This window comes from Protopterus annectens, chromosome 8.part0, assembly GCF_019279795.1.
Source record: "Protopterus annectens isolate FY-2018-M chromosome 8.part0, PAN1.0, whole genome shotgun sequence".
In the NCBI taxonomy this organism is placed as follows: Eukaryota; Metazoa; Chordata; order Ceratodontiformes; family Protopteridae; genus Protopterus; species Protopterus annectens.
In genome coordinates, this window is record NC_056741.1 from 711,011,345 (window position 1) to 711,033,481 (window position 22,137).

The 22,137-nt window shown below is 41.8% G+C and overlaps 1 protein-coding gene across 2 annotated transcripts in view; it reads left to right on the forward strand.

Annotated features, from left to right (window-relative positions):
- The window catches only part of GON4L (gon-4 like), a 3,426,849-nt gene that overhangs the window by 3,168,355 nt on the left and 236,357 nt on the right, over window positions 1-22,137 (forward strand). For both annotated transcript variants that reach the window (XM_044080158.1, XM_044080159.1), the window contains one exon: window positions 1,518-1,637. In XM_044080158.1, coding sequence (XP_043936093.1) covers window positions 1,518-1,637 — 120 coding nt within the window. The remainder of the gene's footprint in view (window positions 1-1,517; window positions 1,638-22,137) is intronic.

A 22,137-nucleotide genomic window follows, 5' to 3' on the forward strand; every position in this document is an offset into this window, starting at 1 on the left:
GGATGTCATTGTTCCACTGTACCTGGCCAGGCATAAGCCACACCTGGAGCATCCCCAGAGGTTCTTCACAAAAAGAATACAGAATGTAAACATGTCCTATTGCAGACCACCTCAACGTCCTGTCCCTGTGTTTGGTATACTACAGTATACTGAGAGGTGATCTAGGCCTGGCTGACAAGGCGTCCTCTGATTCCACTCTGACAGACCTGTTGCACATCTGCAAAACAAATAGCATCAGAACTACCCAATATGGGGACCTAAACCTCATCTGCATCATAAATAGGATATGCTAGATGGTCAGGTATGTGTCTCTGAAAATACCCCTTTTGTGGAGCAGGCTTCCCATCATTGACAACAGTGCTGTTCCCTAACCCAGTGCAGGTGTAACTTGGACTCATGCACTGGAAACAGGAATTTTACTGCTGGTCTAACACCAATGTCTCTGATAGATAGATGCTTGTAAATGCTTGACTACACTTGCCCCAAGTATACATATACCCTATAAAACAACCCTAGTGTATCAACCTGCCAGATACATTTGGAAAACAAGGTCAAGCTTAAAAAGGCTCCTGGGTATCATTCTGCTAGTAGTCACCCATGAACCTATGATAAATACTCTTCTCAGGAGAGTTAAAAATAATGTCTGAATTGATCTTTATTAGTCAGGACCAAGTAGTATGTATACCGGCCTTTTAGCTGAAGGCTAAACGTTGGCCATTCCTCTCCTTTGTCAAGTAGGTCAGTTATTCTTTTTGTAGGATGGGATTGCACAAAGCCAGCCTTATTTAACATGAACTACTTTGGTATGGGATTTATAGTTTCTAGTTAACACCCACAATCTGTATGATATGTGGCATTACTGGTTAATCAGGGTTTTTGCTTTCCTGTTACAGCTAGGCAGGCAAGCAGTACTCCATAGTAATAATTTTACTGCATTACTATAATAAATCAGCATTATTAGTGAAAATTTGTTGCATTTCTTATTTTTAACTGTTATGACGGTATTTGTTAAACAGGTAAGTTCACTTGGCAGTGTCCTTTTTCAAAAGTAACAGAGAAGCACTGTTGGCTTAAGAGACATGCTTAGAGTCACACAGCAGGCATTTGAAGGTGGAAGTAATTTCCAAGACTATGTTGATGTGTTCCTTATTGCCTTCATTCCAAAGTAAAGTAATTTCCTGTAATGAGCCTCAAGAGTACTGTTTGAAAGACTTCTGAAAACTTCTAATACAAAGTTGGAAAACTCCTAAATCAAATTTTATTTCCTAACTAGATGTGGAGTGACATTGAAGTTTATTGTATGCATAAAGGGTGGAGTGACATTGAAGTTTATTGTATGCATAAAGGAGGTCCTTGGTTTTGCCTCCTTCTAAGAGAACATTGTTAATTTTTTTGACCTTTCACTACTGTACTTTTAAATGCAACCATTTCCCTTGTGTTCATGGTAATATTTGCAGCAACACTGTGATGGTGTAGCCTATTGACGAGACTTTACTGTACTTTCCTCTGCATTTTAGTTTGATGGTTTTGAGGAGGTGGTGCTTCCTGATCTGGATGAGGAAGAAGATTCTCAGAAGATCCAAACTGTGTCAAAGAATAAAAGGCGGAAAGAGCTAGCCGGCCAGAGCATTGACAAGGTTGACATTTTTGAGCTGTTTAAAAACTTGCAATAGAAACATTTTCCATTTTTAAAATCAAGCCTGCATTCCCATTTATAGACTTGTTACCCTCACAGATGAATCCTTGATATATGTATGTATGTATATTTTGTTGTTTTTTTTGTTTGTTTGTTTCTATGCTTTGGTTTTTAGATCAGGTACACTGGAGTATGTATGTATATGTATATATATATATATATATATATATATATATATATATATATATATATATATAGACACACGAGCAGATGTTCATCGTGCATACAGCTGCAGTCATAACAGATGGGTTCTCCTGCGGGTCCTCGGTCGGCCGAATTCCAAAGTCTAGGTCTGGCGTCGGTTGTCGTCGCTTCTTCCCTGACGTCAGTGCGACAGGGGTATAAAGGAACCAGCCGACGCCATTTTCTTCAGTCTTTCTTGCCGCGCAGTGCCCGAAGCAGAAGCAGTTCGCAAGTGCCAGTCGGCCAGCTCCTGAGATTACGAAAATTTGGAAACCGAAGTCTTCTTAAAAGCCAAGTACCCCGTTGGGGAAACTTTTCTTGCCTCAGACCGATGTCAGACAAAGTTAATAATTGTATTTCTTGTGGGAAGCAAATACCGCATAAGGATTTCCATTCCCTCTGTATACCTTGTTTAGGCCCAGACCACGACGTCTCGGTCTGTCGCTTTTGTGCTACATTCAACAAACACACTATTAAGCGTCAGGCGGAGTTCGCCCAGCATTATTTTGGGAAAGCATTTAACTATACTATGTCGTCGGATACTCTGACTCCGGTTTTGTCTAAAAAACGCAAAGACAAGGACCGACACACGAGGTCCGCGGCCTCTACCGACACCACGCCAAAGCCGACTACACGTGGTCCGGTTCTCAGCGAGACGCCTACGCAGCCCCTGACTACCGACGACACTTTGACGGTGTCTCCTGTGTCCGAGGTCGCAGGCTTCTCTGCCCACACCCCGACTACAGATACCGAAGCCACTCTTGGCGTTGAAACTCAGAATGTGGACAGGTCCACCTCCACTCAAGGTGTCTTCAGACCTTCCTCTTCTTTCTCCGTCAAGGCTTTCACAAAGTCTAAAGCAACCATGCACTCTTAAGAGACCAGCTACACAGGGCCCATCTCCAGGCCCCATGCCTAAGAAACAGATGCTTAAAATGGCTGAGGATTTAATTACTCTCATCAGAGGTTCTCAGCCCCCACCGGACAAAAGGCCCAGAGTGGAGGAAGAATCCCCCTCCTCTGATCAGGGCTCCATTATTTCAGAGCACTCTGATGATCAGGAACATTCTTACTCCCCTTTTGAAGACTCTGATATGGAGGAGTCCATCCCTTCTGTATCCCCCCCTGAGGATTACTCATTTGGGGAAACTTTGCATACCTTAAGGGAACACTTCCACTGGGAAGGCCAAGATTATTCAGATTCCAAGAAAAGGCTCAGGGAATTTCTATTGCTACCTCAGCACAGGCCTCTGACTATACCTCCTGTCTTGGACATCCTAGATGATGTTTACTCGGAGGCCTGCCTTAACCCGGACTCTCTACCTCCAGCTCCAGTTAAGCCTCACAGGTACTACAGGGTTTCTGACTCACACCAATTTTTATACAAAAGCCATGCTGCTGACCCAGAAACCATCTCACAGGGCCCCAAGGGAGTTAAGGCCTCCATTGCTAAAAATCCATTGCCTTCCGAGAGATTCCAGATCCTTAGAAAGGTGGGGAAAAAAGGTATATACCTCGGCTACCTTATCCATGAGGGCCTTAAACTGTCAGTTTCATATGCTAAATTACCAACAGTTTTTGTTATCTCAATTGAAAAGTAAAATGTCACAACCTGAACAACCAGACTTGAAGGAGTTGCAGGATTTGATGCATAGTGCAGAACAAGTGGGTAAGCATACCCTACAATGTGGTTTTGATGCTCTAGAGGCCTCATGTAGAGCTGCTGTTACAGGATCAGTCATACGTAGGCATGCCTTGCCTGATCGTGTCAAAGCTAAATTACTAGACGCCCCTCTTCAAAAGGATGTACTATTTGGAGCTAATGCTGAGGAGGTATTAAGGAAAATGGAGGAAAAGTCTAAATCAATGCAAACTGTGAAAGAATTTCTACAGGTTCAACCCCCACGTTTTAGTAGAAATTGGCCTTCCAAAAACTGGTCCTTTCCTGCCACAGACAGACCCCAAAGAGGCAGATACAGGCGCCCGAGGGGCAGAGGACAATCCCAAGGATCGTTTAGAGGCAGACAATGGCAAGCTCCTACACAAAGAGGTGGTGAGGACAACTCGCAATCTTTCAGAAAGCAAACCCAATGACTTTCCCCTTTGCATGCCAACCAAGTCTCAAATGGCAGCCCCCTTAGGAGGAAAGCTGGCATTATTTTCAAAAAATTTGCATATTGTCACAAAGGACAAATGGATCCTGGACATTATAAACAAAGGCTACAAATTCCATTTTCACACCCTTCCAAAAATGAGAGGCATGCCAAACCTGCCACACAATCAAAGGGCAGAGGCACAAAGGCAAATTACAGAGCTCATAAACATGAAAGCTATTCAAGAGGTACCTACGTCCGAACAAGGTCAAGGTTTTTATTCAAGGCTATTTCTGGTGCCAAGAAAGGGAAAAGATTGGAGACCTATTTTGGACCTATCCATCCTAAACACATTTCTACTCGTACCAAAATTCAAGATGCTCACTCTACAGCAACTTCTTCCCATGCTGGGCAAGGAGTCTTGGCTGGTAACATTGGACCTCAAGGAGGCATACCTGCATGTCCCGATCAAACAAAATTGCAGAAGGTACCTCAGATTTCTTGCACGTTCAACCCATTATCAATTCTCTGCATTGCCCTTTGGCTTATCTACTGTGCCCAGAGTATTCACGAAATGCCTGGCATCAGTAATTGCCTACTGCAGACTTCAAGGGATACAAATATACCCCTATCTGGACGACTGCCTGATCCAAGCGGACAGCAAGCACATTCTTCTGAAACATCTGGCTTATGTAATAATTTTATTTATTTTATTTTACATTTTATTTTACATTTGTTAACCGGGCTAGTCTGGCTGGATACATGTCCATTTTCAGCAGAGGCCCGAGGAGAAAAGCTCCATTAACAGTAATAACTAACAGTGATAAAAACTATCAAAAATTTAGACAAACTAAAAAATTTAAACACTCAGACATAAAAGCAAACAGCAAAAAAAAAAAACCAAATGTGAAAAATAAGTAAGGAGATTAGGAACAGTTATTATGTAGTTTAGAAGAATTCAGAGGTAGTAGGAAAAGAGATAACAGTGGGGAAGGTAGTATTCCAATGAATTAGTTGCTAGGGAGAGACTGTCAGGGAAAGAAGAGGACTGAGAAAATAGTTGTAACATAAGGAGAGTCAGTAACAAATTCACTAGTTACAAGTTAGAATAGTACAAGTTAATCCAGGGTACTAGTATTAGGAAAGAGTTAGTCCAGGGTACTAGTATTAGGAAAGAGAATAGCATTGAATTGAACTGAAAGTATGAATTTGGGAAAATATGACAAGATGTAGTGATACAGCATAAAGAAGGAAGAAGTAGGAAGAGAAAAGGAGAAGAAGGAAGAGTCAATAAGCAGGTAGGTGAAAAGAGGGATAAGTCAGGAGTAAAGGATAATAATTAAGAGTGAGGAGGAGGGGACTGTAAAGAGGTGCATTGTATGTTGAGGTCAGTCAGGATTAGCACATGGGCATAGCCAGTGAGTTTGAAGATGGTGTTTTATTTGTTTTTTGAAAAGGTTGGATGAGCTTAGGGTGGTCAGTTCTACGGGTAGTTTATTCCAATATGATCCAACAGTATTTGCAAATAAGGAGTCACCTGCTTTATTGTGGGATTTGAGAGTAGTTACTAGAAGCTTGTTGGCTGAGCGAAGTGAGGTAAGGTTTTTATATGGGGTGATTAGGTTATTAAGTATGGGTGTATTGGAGGGTGGTGCAGAATGTTAAAAGTGATGACCAATTGGCCAGGCGTATTAGGTTCTGAAGTGCTAGCCAGTGAAGTTTTTTTAGATTGAGACAATGATGAGTGCGGAAAGGGGATCCTGTGGCAAACCTGGCAATACTATGGTAGGCTGTGTTAAGTTTATAAAGGTTGGCTTTAGAAATGTTGATAAAGGATGGAGAGGCATACAGTAATGTGGAGATAAGGTGAGTTTGGGCAAGAGACACTCGGGTGGTAGCACTAAGAAAGGGCTTTAGTCTGTAGAGGGCACCTATTTTCTTGTTTACGGTCTTGATGGTTATATCAATATGGTTATCAAAGCTTAGCTGATTGTCAATAGTAACGCCTAGTAGTTTGGTGGAATAGTCAGGTATAATTATAGTGCCATTACAGGACACCAGGGAGAATGAGATTGGGGTGGATTTGAGGGTTGGGGTGAAGAGTAATAATTTAGTTTTTTTGGGATTGAGGAGGAGACAGATCTGTTGGAACCATTTTTCTGCTTTTGTAAAGACCTTTTGGGTGGAGGAGTGGAGTTCTTCTGGAGATGGAGCAGAGCAGATGAGAGTAGAATCATCAGCATACTGTATGCAAGTGGATGTTGGGAGAGAAGTGGGAAGGTTATTTATGAATATTGAGAACAGGAGGGACCTAAGATGGATCCTTGTGGCACTCCGATAGTAACTGGGACTTGAGAGGATAGATGGTTGTCCCAGAGGACTGCTTGTTTTCTATTTGTCAAGTAAGATTCAAACCACTGTAGTGTTAGTGAATCAAGTGAGAGGGATTTTAAAGTATCTAGGAGAAGTTGATGGTTGACCATATCGAAGGCTTTAGAGAGGTCCAGGAATAGTGCAGAGGAGAAAAGGTTATATTGCGATTTTTATTGATCACGTCAGTGAAGGAGAGGAGGGCAGTGGTAGTACTGTGGTGGGGCCTAAAACCATGCTGAGAGTCTGCTAGTAAGTTATTTTGCAAGAGATGATGTAAGAGTTGATGGTGTATGCAGCGTTCCATGATTTTAGATAGTGGAGAAAGAAGGGCTATAGGCCTGAAATTAGAAAGTTCGTTGGAGTTTCCTCCTTTATGGAGGGGAATGATATGGGAGATTTTCCAACAGGATGGGATAGTGGATTCGGTTATGGTTCTGTTAATTAAGATGGAAACTGGGTAAGCTAGTTCAGTTGCTGCTAGTTGAAGATATTCAGCTGGTAGATTATCAGCAGAAGGGGTACAAGGTTTAAGTTTTGAGAGTAACTTCTGTATATAGGTTGTGGAGACTGTATTAAGTGTAAGAGTAGGGGTGCTGTTTTGAGGAGAGGAGGTTGTTTGAAGGGGAGGAGGGGGGGTCATAGTGTTAGCTAGAGTAGTGACTGTTTGGGAGAAGAAGTTGTTGAAAGTATCAGCTATCACATTAGGTTGGGTCTGAGCTAGGCTAGTTGGTGTAGGTGTTTTGGTGTTTCCTGGGTGGAGCAATTTATTGATTCCTGACCAGAAATGTTTAGGGTTTTGGTTTTGTTGATACTGCAGGTAATAGTTCTTTTTATCTAGATAGGTGAGTTTTTTTGTTATGTTTCTGAGGTGTTTGAAATTTTGGTGGTCAGTTGGGTTTTTGGTGGATCTCCATTTATTCCATGATTTATTTCTAGCTAGCATTGTTTGTTTGGTTTTGGAAAGCCATGGGGCTGCTTTGGAGCCTAGTCTAATCAATCGAGATGGGGCATGATGCTGGAGAATTTGTAGGAAGGTATTGTTAAAATGGTTAACTGCTTCTTCAAGTGGGAGGTGTTTTAGAGTTGACCAGTTATATTGTTTGATTTCATTACGAAAGGATGATAGGTTAAAATTAGTTTTGTTGTGTACAGTACGATATGTGGCCTGCTTGGGATTATTGTATTTTTGTTTAGTGATATAGGTAAGGAGATGGTCGCTGATATTGTCAGGAGTATTCCAGTTTTATAAGAGAGGGATTGTTGTTGATCAGTATCCAATCCAGGATGGCTTGTTTCTGGGTTGATTTGTGTATTCTAGTAGGGAGTTTATGGTTTGTTGAAAGGTAAAGAGATTGAGGTGAATGGAAGGTTTGGGAGAGATGCAGGAGTTCCAATCTATATTAAAGTCTCCTAAGATTATGGTTTCCTGAGGAAAGTTGCAGGAGACCCAGCTAAGGATATTTTCTAGTGTATTGACGTTATTGCCTGGCGGGATGTAGGAGCATATTATATAGATGGCTTTGGTTTTGTTAATTTGGAGTTTGGAACAGAGTATTTCTGCATTGGCTGGGGAGGGGGGCAGGGAGTCAATTAAGGCTAGCTGCAGTTGGGATTTGTATAGTAAGGCTACTCCTCCGCCCTTTTTGTTAAGACGATCTTGCCTTAAGGTGCTATAGCCTGGGGGAGTGATTTCATTATCTTTGGTACTTGGTTTCAGCCAAGTTTCTGTGAGACATAGAATATCAAAGGCATAGAAGTCAATTAAAGCATGGAGTTGTGTGATTTTATTGTTGATGCTGCGAATATTTAAGTGAGCTATTGAGAGGGAGTCAGTAGAAAGGTGAACCAAAACTATTAGCAGTTTGGTTAGTAGGAGTATGGTTGAGATGATTGTTAGGGCCAGGGTTGGGGTGGATGTCCCCATGTATTAGTAAGAGTGTTTGTGGGACTTGATATACCTTTGTATTTTTGCAGGGTATTAGGTGAAACCGTCTTGTGGTTAGGAATCTGTTACGGTGTATTTTGTGGTAGAGAGGGGGAAGGTAGGGACAGGACGATAGGATATTACTATGTGTTTGTTTGGTTAAAGGAAGTGTAGAGGTTGTGTGTTTGGCTATATGAGGAGATTGGCTAAGTATTAGATATTCGTAGGAAGTAAGAGTATAGTAAAGAAGAAGGATGTTAAGAAGTGTTAGTGAATAAAGCATGTTGAGGCTTAATGGCATGTTATTATTGAGCTGAGGTTAGTAAGTGTAGGAGTGGGTGGTTTGGGAGAGGTTGAGAGTGGGGTGTGGTACTTAGGATTGTGGAGTGTGGGTGTGGTGGTTATAAATGGTGAAATGAGTTAATAGGTGATAGTGGGGCAGGAAATGAGATAGGATGTTAGAAGGTTGGGGGTGTGTCTGTGTGAGTATAAGGGTAGGGCCCCGGGGGGTGGGAATTGGGGGTAGGGAGGGGAGCGGAGTGAGCGTGAGCGGAGCGGGAAGAACCAGTGAGGGATCAAGGCAGAAAACAATCAGGAAGGACGAGAGAGACACTATAACAGATGTGGGGTGAAGGTGAGCTATAGAGTAATAGTACAGTGGGGATGTAAGGTGGGTGGGGAGAGTCAAAAGAAGGGGAAAGACTAGTATTTTCTATAGTACAGTGCTCAGAGAAATATGGGGAAAAGCTAGTGTTTTCTAAAGTACAATGCGCAGAAAAATATGGGGAAAAATAGCGTGATTCTCAGTAAAAAGGGCGCCACCTAGTGGCCAGGTCTGGGGTGATGAGGGACAGAGCAACCAGAGAGTTTACCAGGTGAAAAAGTCTGGGTAGAGGAAGAGTGTTCTCAAGGATAAAGCTGAGGAGAGGAGGGAAAGAGAAAAAGTGATTAAAATACTACTGGAGGGGGGGGCTGCTGGTTAACCTGGGAGGGAAGTAAAAATAGCCTGAAGAGTAAATAATGTTATTGAACTCTCTGGGATACACAGTCAACAAAAAGAAATCAAGGCTGATACCCTCTCGGAAGATAATTTTCCTGTGTGCCAGTTTGGACACAAACTCCCAGATGGCCTACCTCATGCCAGAGAAGCAGGGGCAACTAATTCAATATTTCAGAACACTAGCAAATTACACCAGGCTGACTGCAAGGAAAATCCTGCAGGCTCTGGGATTCATGGCATCTTGCATCTTACTAATCCCATGTGCAAGGCTGCATATGAGGAAACTACAATGGTACCTGAAAAACATATGGTCTCAACACAGCCACAGTTTGGAAATAATAATACCACTAATTCCATGTTTGCAAAAGGAATTTCTGTGGTGGGCTCAAGCATGCCAAACAAACACAGGTCTTCCATTCAGCAAGCCTCAAGCAAATCAAGTCATCACAACAGACGCCTCGGACTACGCCTGGGGGGCGCACATGACAGATCGGTGCATTCAGGGCAAATGGTCCCAAAAAGAAAAGCACCTGCACATCAATCAAAAAGAAATGCTAGCAGTAATAAATGCTATTATAGCTTTCAAGGACCTTCTACAACCAGGTCAACTATTGATAAGAACGGACAACACCACAGTTATGTGGTACATAAACAAACAGGGAGGAACACATTCTTACCCCTATGCAGACTGGCCATGTCACTTTGGAACATGGCCATGGACTTACAAATGGAACTACAAGCACAGTACTTGCCAGGCAAGGAAAACACGCTGGCAGACAACCTAAGCAGGAATATGACAGATCCACACGAATGGAAATTGCATCCAAAAGTTTTTACAGAAATAATCCAAGAATGGGGAAGGCCAGACATAGATCTCTTTGCCTCCCACAAAAATCATCAATTGACAAAATTCTGCTCAAGGATCTTCCATCCAAAGGCCTGGAGAGTGGACGCTCTCTCTTTTTCAGTTGGACATCAATGACAGTTTATGCCTTCCCACCTCTTCCTCTGCTGCCCAAAGTTCTATTGAAGACCAGAGCAGACAGACCAAAGATGATTCTCATTGCTCCGGACTGGCCAAGGCAACACTGGTACCCACTCCTGAGGAGCCTGACGCATTCCCCACCATGGACCCTGCCTCTAATGCCTCCTCTTCTGACTCAGCACAGCTTCAAAACTCTTCACAGCCAGCTACAAACACTCAATCTAGCCGCATGGAAGATTCCTTAGCATCACAACAGGCCCTACTCTCCAAGGAGGTGCAGGATGTCATTTTGGAGGCCAGAAGGCCATCAACTAGAAAAGCTTACTTCGCAAAATGGAAACGTTTTTGTGTCTGGAATGAGAAAAAGGGCCAGGATCCTGGAAAACTGAATTTACCTCAAATACTACAATATTTGGCTGAACTGCTAAGCAGTGGACTTTTTCTCTTCCATCAAAATCCATGCCTCAGCCATTTCTGCAGAATACAACACTGATCCACCTTTATTCTCTCACCCTCTCTTAAGACAGTTCCTCAGAGGGGCTAAGAATTTAAGACCTCATAGGAAACAACTAATACATGCTTGGGATCTTAATTTCATTCTGGAAAAACTGACCTTGCCTCCCTTTGAGCCAGCTGCCTCATCAGATCTGCAATATTTGTCCTGGAAAATAGCTTTCCTTCTGGCTATCACCTCATCTCGTAGAGATTCAGAACTACAGGCTCTCATGGCTGTCCAGACTTTTATCATCTTCCATCAGGACAGAGTTTCCTTACGAACCAACCCGTCCTTTATGCCTAAAGTGGTATCCAGGGTAGCTTTAAATCAGGCCATACATTTACCTACCTTTTATCCTAATCCTCAAAACAAAGGGGCGAGATTACTACATTCCTTGGGCATCCACAAACAACTGCGTTATTATTTGGACAGAACAAAGCCTTTCAGAAAATCAGAACAGCTCTTTGTGGCCTATGTGGTAGGAGCTCAAGGAAAGCCAATTTCCAAACAGACAATCTCAAAATGGATAGCCCAGTGTTGCTATTCCTTTCATGGCAAAACTGTACCTACAGGCATTAGAACTCATTCCACCAGGGCCACAGCCACCTCTGCAGCCTTTCTCAGAGGAGTTCCTACCAAGGATATTTTGGAAGCAGCCACTTGGAGTTCTGTGCATACCTTCTCCAAGCACTACAACCTACCATTATACTCCAAATCTAGAGCAGGCTTTGCCACTGCAGTCTTGCAGGGCATTTTGGCTCCTCCTAGTTCCACCTAGTGCCTATCACCCCTTTCTTAGCTTTGGGATTCTACCCATCTGTTATGACTGCAGCTGTATGCACGATGAACATAGTACAGTTTTGTACCTACCATAAATGTAGATGTTCGAGTGCTAATACAGCTGCAGTCCAGGTTTCCCTCCCTCCTTCCCCTCTTGGGACAGGCCTATAGGCTAACACATCCTCATACAACCTGATTGGGGTATTCATTTATGATGTATTTGCTTGCAACTACCGTATTTTGATTATATTGCACTGCATTATTACACAAATTTATGTATTGCCTTCCTTCTGGGGGCACCTGACATCTGGGGCAAGAAAAACTGAAGAAAATGGCGTCGGCTGGTTCCTTTATACCCATGTCGCACTGACGTCAGGGAAGAAGCAACGACAACCGACGCCGGACCTAGACTTTGGAATTCGGCCGACCGAGGACCTGCCTGACGGCAGGAGAACCCATCTGTTATGACTGCAGCTGTATTAGCACTCGAACATCTACATTTATGGTAGGTACAAAACTGTACTTTATCTATTACATACTTTTGTAGTCTTGTAAATCTTCTTATTCCTAGCCTTTCAATAGCAAAACTGCCACCCCAACCTAGGAGCAAGTGTCTGTTCCTTATGGCTGAATGCAGCAGTCACCTTTAATAATCACTGCTGACAAGCATTCATTTCAGTTCTTCCTGCAGTTTGAAAATTGCTGGTCACACCAGTTCTTGAAGTATTGTTTTTTCTTTTATGATAGATGAATTCTTATATTCACTCCCCTAATTGTCAGGTGTATTTATTTTTACTAAAATATTATCCTGCAATAATGTTCTTTATTTGATAGTGCCACGTAATCTTTCAGTCAGATGCCATTGTGGTACATAAGTAGTACCCATAAGTTTTCTTAATTAACTCCAGATTAGATGTTGTCTTTTCTGTCTGGATTCAACCTGTGGGTTAACGGATCCAAGACTGGCCATATTCCACAGTCTTCGGCCTGTTGAGCTCCACCTCCTCTACCTGTAATCCCGTGCTTCTCAAAACTACCTCAGATCTTATTTGTCACCTTTCCTGCATAGCAGTGAGGTTGATTTCCTCCTGCCAAGGTGGTATCATCTGCTAGCTTTTAGTTTAGTTATTTCCTAGATGTTCTTCGTGTTTCACTGTTGCAGTCATTACATTTGGGTTATCAGCTTGCAGTAGCCCTCATTTGGCCTGATTATCAAAGTCTTGGGTCCTGCGTCGGTTGCTGTCTCATCTTCTGTGATGTCAGGTAGTCAGGGATATAAAGCATGCATTCAACGCCATTACATCAGTCTTTCTTGCTGTGCGGTGCCCGAAGCAGAAGCAGTTCACAAGTGCCAGTCAGCCGACTCCTGAAATTTTCGAGTTTCAGAACTGAAGTCTTTAACTAAAGCTAAGTACCCCGTTGGGGAAACTTTTTCTTGCTCTAAACCGATGTCAGTTAAAGTCAATAATTGTATTTCTTGTGGAAAGTAAATACCTCACAAAGATTTTCATTTGTACTGTATTCCTTGCCTAGGCTCTGACCACGACGTACCTCGCTGTCAGTTTTGTGCCTTATTTAAGCAACAAACTATTCGTCGTGTGTATATTTACACTTCTAAATATTTTGGTACTCTGTTCAGTTATCCAGATATGTCTTCAGTAAGCCATCCGACTACCAACATTCTGAAAAAATGCAAAGATAAAGACAGAGACAGGCCGCCTAGGTCCAAAGCTGTCGACGACGCTTCTCCTAAGCCAGTCGCCAGTTCACCGGTACTCAGTGAGGCGTTTTCACAGCCCCTGATACCCGCTACTTCAGATTCGCAGCCCTCTACTTAGACCCATTCAGAGTCCGGAATGCCGGGAGATGCTTCAACTGTGGAACCTGCAGATGTCTCTACCTTGGATGGGTCCAGAGCCGCTGTGCAGACACCGGCTTCTGAGGGTGTATTCAAGCCTACTGACTTGCATATTAAACCAACGCCATCTTCTTCTTCAAGGCCTCAAACTAGAACTATGCCTAGAAAACCAACACGCAGACCGCATGGTCAGGCCTCTATGCCTAAAAAACAGATGATAAGAATGGTTGAAGACCTTATGACTTTATTCAGGGAAAGCCAACCTTCCCCCTCTAAGAGACCTAGGACTGAATTTGCTTATGATACTTCTGACCAGGATTCTGAAATGTCTGTTTCCTCTGAGGACCAGGATTTACCTGTATCTACCTATGAGGATTCTGATGCAGAGGAGACTATTCCCTCTGCTCCCCCCCCCCCCCCAGAGGATTTCTCTTTTGGTGAAACCCTGCATACTCTTAGGGAGCACTTTCGCTGGGAAAGCCAGGATTACTCTGATTCTAAAAAGAGGCTTAGAAATTTCTTACTCCTGCCCCAGCACAGGCCTTTAGCTATCCCTCCTATACTAGACATTGTTGGATGATGCCTTTTCTGAATCTAGCTTGGCCCCTGACTCTTTACCTCCTGCTCCCAGAAAACCTGATAGATATTACATGGTTCCTGACTCTCACAAGTTCCTTTTTAAAAATCCTACTCTGGATCCTGAGACTATTTCACAGGGACCCAGTGGCATCAAGGCTACTACTGCCAAAAATCCTACCCCCTCTGATAGAGACTCCAGGGTGCTGGATAGATGGGGTAAGAAGGTATACACTTCTGCAGCCTTGGCCGTTAGGGCCTTAAATTGCCAGTTTCATATGCTAAAGTATCAGCAGCATATTATTGGATTGCTTAAACAGAAAATTATGTTACTTTCCTGACTGTGCTGAAAATAAGGATTTACAGGATTTAATGCATCCTGCTGAACAGGTTGGAAAGCATACTTTGTAATGTGGTTTTGATTCACTAGAGGCATCTTGCAGGGCTGCTGTCACTGGGTCTGTACTTAGAAGGCATGCTTGGCTTAAGGAGCAATCTTTGCCAGATCATGTTAAAGCTAAATTGCTGGATGCTCCCTTAAATCAGAACCACCTGTTTGGCAACAAAGCAGAAGTTGTTCTTAAAAAGATGGAGGAAAATGCTAAATCTGTGCAAACTGTTAAGGATTTCCTACAAGTACAACCTCCAAGATTTAGTAGGCATTGACCCTCCAAGAATTGGTCTTTTCCTGCCTCTTCCAGGCCTTCTCAGTCCAAACCCAGAACCAGCAGAACACCCAGGCTTCAGTCCCAGGGTACGCACAGGAATAAACAGTGGGGGCTCCCACTTCCCAATCAGGGAGTACTAGGACTCCACCCTATGGTAAACTGTCTGAATGACTTAACCTTAAAACTTCCAAGCACTTTTCTACTGACTGCTCCTTTAGGGGGAAAGATTGCAGGCAAAAAACTGGGAACTCATTACCCCGGACAAATGGTTTTTAAATATAGTTTCCCAAGGATACAGATTTCACTTCCACACATTACCAACCCCAAACGGTTGGCCAGATCTACCCCAAATCAGTGGGCAGAGGTTCAAAAGCAAGTACTCTCTCTCTCTCAAGCATAAAGGCTATTCAAACTGTACCAGAAGAGGAAAAGGGACAAGGTTTCTACTCAAGACTTTTCCTGGTACCCAGAAAAGACAACTCTTGGCATCCTATCCTGGACCTTTCTATATTAAACCCCTTTTTGGTGATTCCAAAATTCAAGATGCTAACTCTTCACCAGTTGCTTCCTATGCTAGGTAAAGATGCCTGGCTGGCAAAACTGGATTTAAAAGAAGCCTACCTGCACATACCAATCATGGAATCTTGCAGACGATGGCTGCGCTTCAAAGTAGGCTACATGCACTATCAGTTCTCTGCACTGCCCTTTGGCTTATCTACTGTGCCCAGGGTATTCACAAAGTGCCTAGCTCCAGTCATTGCATTTTGCAGGCAAAGAAATATTCAAATATACCCATACCTGGACGATTGTCTAATTCAGGCAGAAAGCCAGGACATACTTTTGAATCATCTGGCATTTGTACAAAATGTGCTAACTTGTCTGGGGTACACCATAAACGAAAAGAAATCACATCTGGTACCCTGTCAACAAATTATAGTCCTGGGAGCAAGCTTGAACACAACTTCCCAGATGGCTTTCCTCACGCCAGAGAAACAAATTAATTTGACAACTTCCTTCAAACTAATGGCCACAAAAACCCTGCTATCTGCAAGGCAAGTACTGCAAGCCTTTGGGGTTCATGGCCTCCTACATTCTACTAATTCCATATGCAAGACTGCATATGAGGAAACTACAATGGTATGTAAAAAGCCTATGTTGTCAACATTCTGTGGATCTAGAAGCAATGATTCCTGTCATACCTTGCTTACAGTTAGAGTTCTTTTGGTGTTCAGAGACCTGCCAACAAAACAAGGGATTACCATTCACTGTTCCCCCTGCCGCCCAAACCCTAACAACAAACGCATCAGACTATGCATGGGGGGGCTCATCTGGAAGGGAAGTGCATTCAGGGCAAATGGAACCCAAGTCAAATGCACCTGCATATCAATCGAAAAGAAATGTTAGCTGTACAGAATGCTCTGACAGCCTTCAAGGACCACATTATTCCTGGATAATGGTAAGGACAGACAACACCAGTATTATGTGGTACATAAACAAGCAGGGGGGTACCCATTCTTACCCCCTCTGCAGACTAGCCATGGCTCTGTGGAACACAGCCTTGAACTACCAAGTGCAGCTACAGGCTCAATTCCTGCCAGGAAAACTAAATACACTGGCAGACGAACTCAGCAGAAATCTCATGGACCCACATAAGTGGAAACTGTAACCAAATATTTTCAGTATGTTTATAAACAAATGGGGGAACCCAGATGTAGACCTGTTTGCCTCCCCCCAGAGCTACCAATTGGACAAATTCTGTACAAGAACTCCATACAAACCAGCTTGGAAAGTGGATGCTCTGTCCTTCAGCTGGAAAAACCTATCAATTTATGCCTTTCCTCCTCTGCCTCTCCTCTTCATAGTACTACTAAAGATCAAACAGGACAAACCAAGGAAGATACTGATTGTACCAGACTGGCCACGCTAACACTGGTGTACCCCCTCTTGCGCAATTTGTCACTGCTGGCTCCATGGCACCTGCCTCAGACCCCTACCTTGTTGCCACAGCAGGAGATCCAGATTCTGCACCCTCAGCTTCAAACCCTGACCCTGGCAGCCTGGCTAATTTCCTAATCTCTCCATTACCATCCCTCAGCAAACCAGTGTTGGATATCATTTTGGAGACAAGGAGGCCTAGTACTAGAAAACCTTATGCTGAAAAATGGAAAAGATTCTGTGCCTGGAACCAAACTCAAGGGATGGGCAGAGCAGCACCCAATTTACCTCGGATCCTTCAATACTTAACTGAGATGCTTCACAAGGGCCTTTCTTTTTCCTCCATCAAAATTCACGTCTCAGCCATTTCAGCTCATTACAACACAGAGCCACCCCTCTTCTCTCATCCACTGCTCAAGCAGTTCCTCAGAGGGGCCAAAAACTTAAGACCACCCAGGAGAGCCCCAACTCCAGCCTGAGACCTTAACTTTGTATTGGAAAAACTCACTCTTCCTCCTTTTGAGCCAGCTGCAAGTGCAGAGTTAAAATTTCTTTCTTGGAAAACAGCCTTCCTTTTAGCAATTATTTCAGCAAGAAGGTTATCTGAACTACAGGCCCTTATGGCAGTGGAGCCTTTCATCATATTTCATGTGGACAGGGTGTCCCTCAGGACCAGTCCCTCCTTCATGCCCAAGGTGGTATCCAATGTGGCTCTTAATCAGTCCATTCATTTGCCAACCTTCTTTTCTAATCCACAGAACAAAGGGGAAAGGATACTGCACTCCTTAGATGTGCACAGACAACTTAGATTTTACTTGGACAGGACTAAACCTCAAAGGAAAGGACTAAACTTCAAAGGAAATCTGTACAACTGCTGGTGGCATTTTCTGCAGGGGCAGAGGGGAAGGCTATTTCAAAGCAAACCATTTCCAAATGGATAGGCCATTGCATTCATTTCTGCTATAAACACCATGGGAAACCTATCCCACAGGGTGTTAGACCCCATTCAATCAGGGCTGCATCTACCTCTACAGCCTTTCTCAGAGGTGTACCTACCAGGGACATCCTAGAAGCTGCTACCTGGAGTTCTGTACATACTTTCACCAAGCTTTGCCATTTACCAATTTTCTCTAAATCCAGAGCTGGCTTTGCCACTGCAGTCTTGCAGGGCCTTATAGCTAGTCCTAATGCTGTAGCTCACTGCCAAATCTATTTAAAATAAAAGACGAAAAACATATGAGATCAAGCGCTTTCGCCTGGATCAGTACCAGGCTTTTTCAAGATGAGTTTGCACTCACAAAAACACTAATTTATATACTACAAGTAATAATATCACATGATCAAATGTGTTAACAGCTTAGTTGATAGGCAAATAAATTAATAGGCAAATACATTGTTAATTGGAAGCCTATTGCAAACAGAACCACTGAGCCATGCTTTTAAAAAAATTGTAAGCCATGCAATGATAAAAACACTTCTGTAGAACAATAAAATGTTAAAAAACATTAAGAAACATTGATAAATATTAAAAAACATTGAAAAACATTAATACATCATTAATCAATCCTAAAAATCTTTTTTTAAAAATCTATGTTAAAGTGGGTAAATGAATAAATAGAACCTATAAAATCCCAGTGTGTGTGTTCAATACACTTTGTGCAAAAAATGTCTACAAAAAGTGATGAAATTTATTAGTTAATAAATAAATAAAACTATCTGTTGTATAAAATAGACTCAGCCATAAAAACTGTAGTTTTATAAATTGTAATTTTATAATTTATAATTTAGCCCTTCTTAATTTAAGGACACTAGCAATGGTGAGACTGTCATTCAGGCCTGGGGGTTTTGTGGTATTCAGTTTGAGTTGCCACAACAGCTCCTTATACTCAAGCCGGGCCTCCCAGTCCCCTCCTCTACTGTCCTGCAGAACTTGCTCTAAAACCATAAATCTCAACTGCATGTTAGGACATGTGCCAAGATGTTTGTAGAAAGAATTAGTGTCCTTCTTTTTAGAAATTTCATATAAATGCTCGTAAATCCTCCTCCTAAGGGTTCTCTCGGTTTTACCCACATAGAAACTACAGCATTGTATACAAAAACCCAAATACACAATACCCTTCACCCCACAGTTGTAGTAATGTTCAGACCTAAATTTAAATCTTCTTGATGAACAATCAAGATGGTCCTTCGGATTTTTATTATCCCCTGGGCAGGGCAGGGGGGAGACGGACTATGTACCAACCACAGGGCTGGAACAGAACACTGAGATAAGGGGTATGAATTGTACAATTATTTGTACCCCTTCTAACCATTTATCTGAAACTGTTCATGGTGAATGTGTAGTAGTGAAAAAGGGTAATTTTTGTATCTACAATTTTACTGATGTTAAAGTGACTAATGATTTTTTGAACTCTTCACCAGAGGTTTTCAGTTTGTACCCAAACGCAATGTTGATTTAACTTGTGTCTTGGTCGACCTAAAAATGTTTACCACACGTTTGAATCCTGCTTTGTATTTTAAAGATCAAACCCAGATTGTGGAGGGGCTATCTAGACCTAGTACTTTTAATCCGCCTTTGAATCCATTTCTAAAAGTTTTTGAGGAATTGGTAGAAGCTGATTTAAGAAATCATTGCACTAATAGGGCACACACTTCATACTCCAACTTGAACCAGGATTTAAGCCAATTAATAGACAGGCTCAGAAAAGAGGACATCAGGATGATGAAGCCGGACAAGGGTGGTGGCACTGTTTTAATGTACAACATGGTATATGATACATTTATTTACAACATGTTACAGGATACCGAACGATATGAATTAATTTCCAGAAATGAGTTGAATTTAGCACACTCCAAAATTAGTTTTCTGCTTACGGATCATTTGTTACAGGGAGCCATTAATGAGAAGTTGTTCAATTACCTCTATGTTAAGAACCCAAGAATCCCGGTGATATTTGGGATTCCTAAGACCCACAAAGGCTTAGCTCCACTAAATTTTAGACCTATTGTTGCAGGAGCCGGTGGTATAACTGAACCACTGGGCAAATTCATTGATTTCACCATTAACGAATTTGCATTTTCACTGGACCATGTGTGCAAGGACTCGTGGGAATTTTTGAAAGGTATCCAGAAAGAATTATTTAAGCCTGACCTGCTAATGGTCACTATTGACATAGTGGAGTTATTTCCCAGCATTCCCCACAATTTAGGTTTGGAATGATTTAATGACACATTAGCGGCTATGTCCAACCTAGATGGCAATACCACTGGATTATTGGTGGAATTTTTGGAAATTATATTAGAAAATAATTTCATCTATTTCAGTGGCGAATTTTTTAAGCAGAAAAAGGGTGTAGCAATGGGGACTGCTTGTGCCTCCAGCTATGCCAATATTGTTTTGCACCATTGGGAGAGTGAATTTATTTTCTCCACACATTGGGTCATGTTCATTAGTCATTACAAAAGATACCTGGTTGACATATGTTTGCTCTGGAATGGTACTTTGGACCAATTTCTCGATTTTATGGATTATATTAACTCAACCACCTTTTTCTTGAAATTCACCTACAATGTAAGTCATGATTCCCTGAACTATTTGGACATTACTCTTTCCAAGGACATTTACAATGGTATTTTCCAGTCCAAAGTTTATAGAAGAGAGTCCTTTTAGAACTCCTATTTGCACTTTGACAGTGGTCATCCTTTTTATCAGAAAAAAGGCATAGTCAAAGGACAGTTTAAACGTGCCTCAAGAATGCGTAGTACGGGTGAATTTTTTCTAGAAGAGGTGGATCTATTAAAGCAGCTATTTGGAGAAAGAGGGTACCCGGCACTTTTGTTTGATGAGTTAGCCAAGGAGGTCATTGCGGGTAGGGACGATGTATATTCCCCTTTGTTGGGGAAAGGGACAACACAGAATATTGGTTCAAAATCTTTGGGGAAGTTTGATTCTCACAATAGCTTTGTGTACACTTTTTCGGAGGATTTCTCCCAGGTAGAACAGTCAATTTTAAGATTTTGGCCTATTCTGAAACAGCATGAAGTGCTCAAGCAAATAATCAATGAGCATCCCTCTTTTGTTAGATGGAAGGACAAGAATCTCAAAGGGTTATTTGAAGGGAAACCTAGAGTAGGTGGTAAGTGAATTTGCCCCAAACCTGGGACCTACAGTTGTGGAGCATGCAAGCAGTGCACCTATGTGGTAAACGATAGTGTATTATTCATCCCATCAAGAAGATTTAAATTTAGGGCTGAACATTACTATAACTGTGGGGTGAAGGGTGTTGTGTATTTGGGTTTTTGTATACAATGCTGTAGTTTCTATGTGGGTAAAACCGAGAGAACCCTAAGAAGAAGGATTTACGAGCATTTATATGAAATTTCTAAAAAGGAGGACACTAATGCTTTCTACAAACATCTTGGCACATGTCCTAACATGCAGTTGAGATTTATGGTTTTAGAGCAAGTTCTGGAGGGCAGTAGAGGAGGGGACTGGGAGGCCCGGCTTGAGTATAAGGAGCTGTTGTGGCAACTCAAACTGAATACCACAAAACCCCCAGGCCTGAATGACAGTGTCAGCATTGCTAGTGTCCTTAAATTAAGAAGGGCTAAATTATAAATTATAAAATTACAATTTATAAAACTACAGTTTTTATGGCTGAGTCTATTTTATACAACAGATAGTTTTATTTATTTATTAACTAATAAATTTCATCACTTTTTGTAGGCATTTTTTGCACAAAGTGTATTGAACACACACACTGGGATTTTATAGGTTCTATTTATTCATTTACCCACTTTAACATAGATTTTTAAAAAAAGATTTTTAGGATTGATTAATGATGTATTAATGTTTTTCAATGTTTTTTTGTTTATCAATGTTTCTTAATGTTTTTTAACATTTTATTGTTCTACAGAAGTGTTTTTATCATTGCATGGCTTACAATTTTTTTAAAAGCATGGCTCAGTGGTTCTGTTTGCAATAGGCTTCCAATTAACAATGTATTTGCCTATTAATTTATTTGCCTATCAACTAAGCTGTTAACACATTTGATCATGTGATATTATTACTTGTAGTATATAAATTAGTGTTTTTGTGAGTGCAAACTCATCTTGAAAAAGCCTGGTACTGATTCAGGTGAAAGCGCTTGATCTCATATGTTTTTCGTCTTTTATTTTGAATAAATTTGGCAGTGAGCTACAGCTGAACTTGTTCGCTTTTCTCCTTTGCTCTGGATTTTGGTATTCATTGGTTTGGAGTTCTTTTTGGTTTCTTTGGTCCTAATACTATCTAAATGCCTCCCCCCATCCTTAGCTTTGGGAATCTACCCAAATGTAATGACTGCAACAGTGAAACACAAAGAACATAACACAGTTGTGTACACTTACCATAAATGTAGATGTTCGATTGTATTCACTGTGCCAGCCCCCTGACTTCTTTTGGCTATACTTTTACTCTCCTTTACTGTGCTTAAAAGCTTTTTGGTGTATTTGCTTTTTGTTGGAGGTGTAACCTTGTATATATGTGTGTGTGTATATATATATATATATATATATATATATATATATAT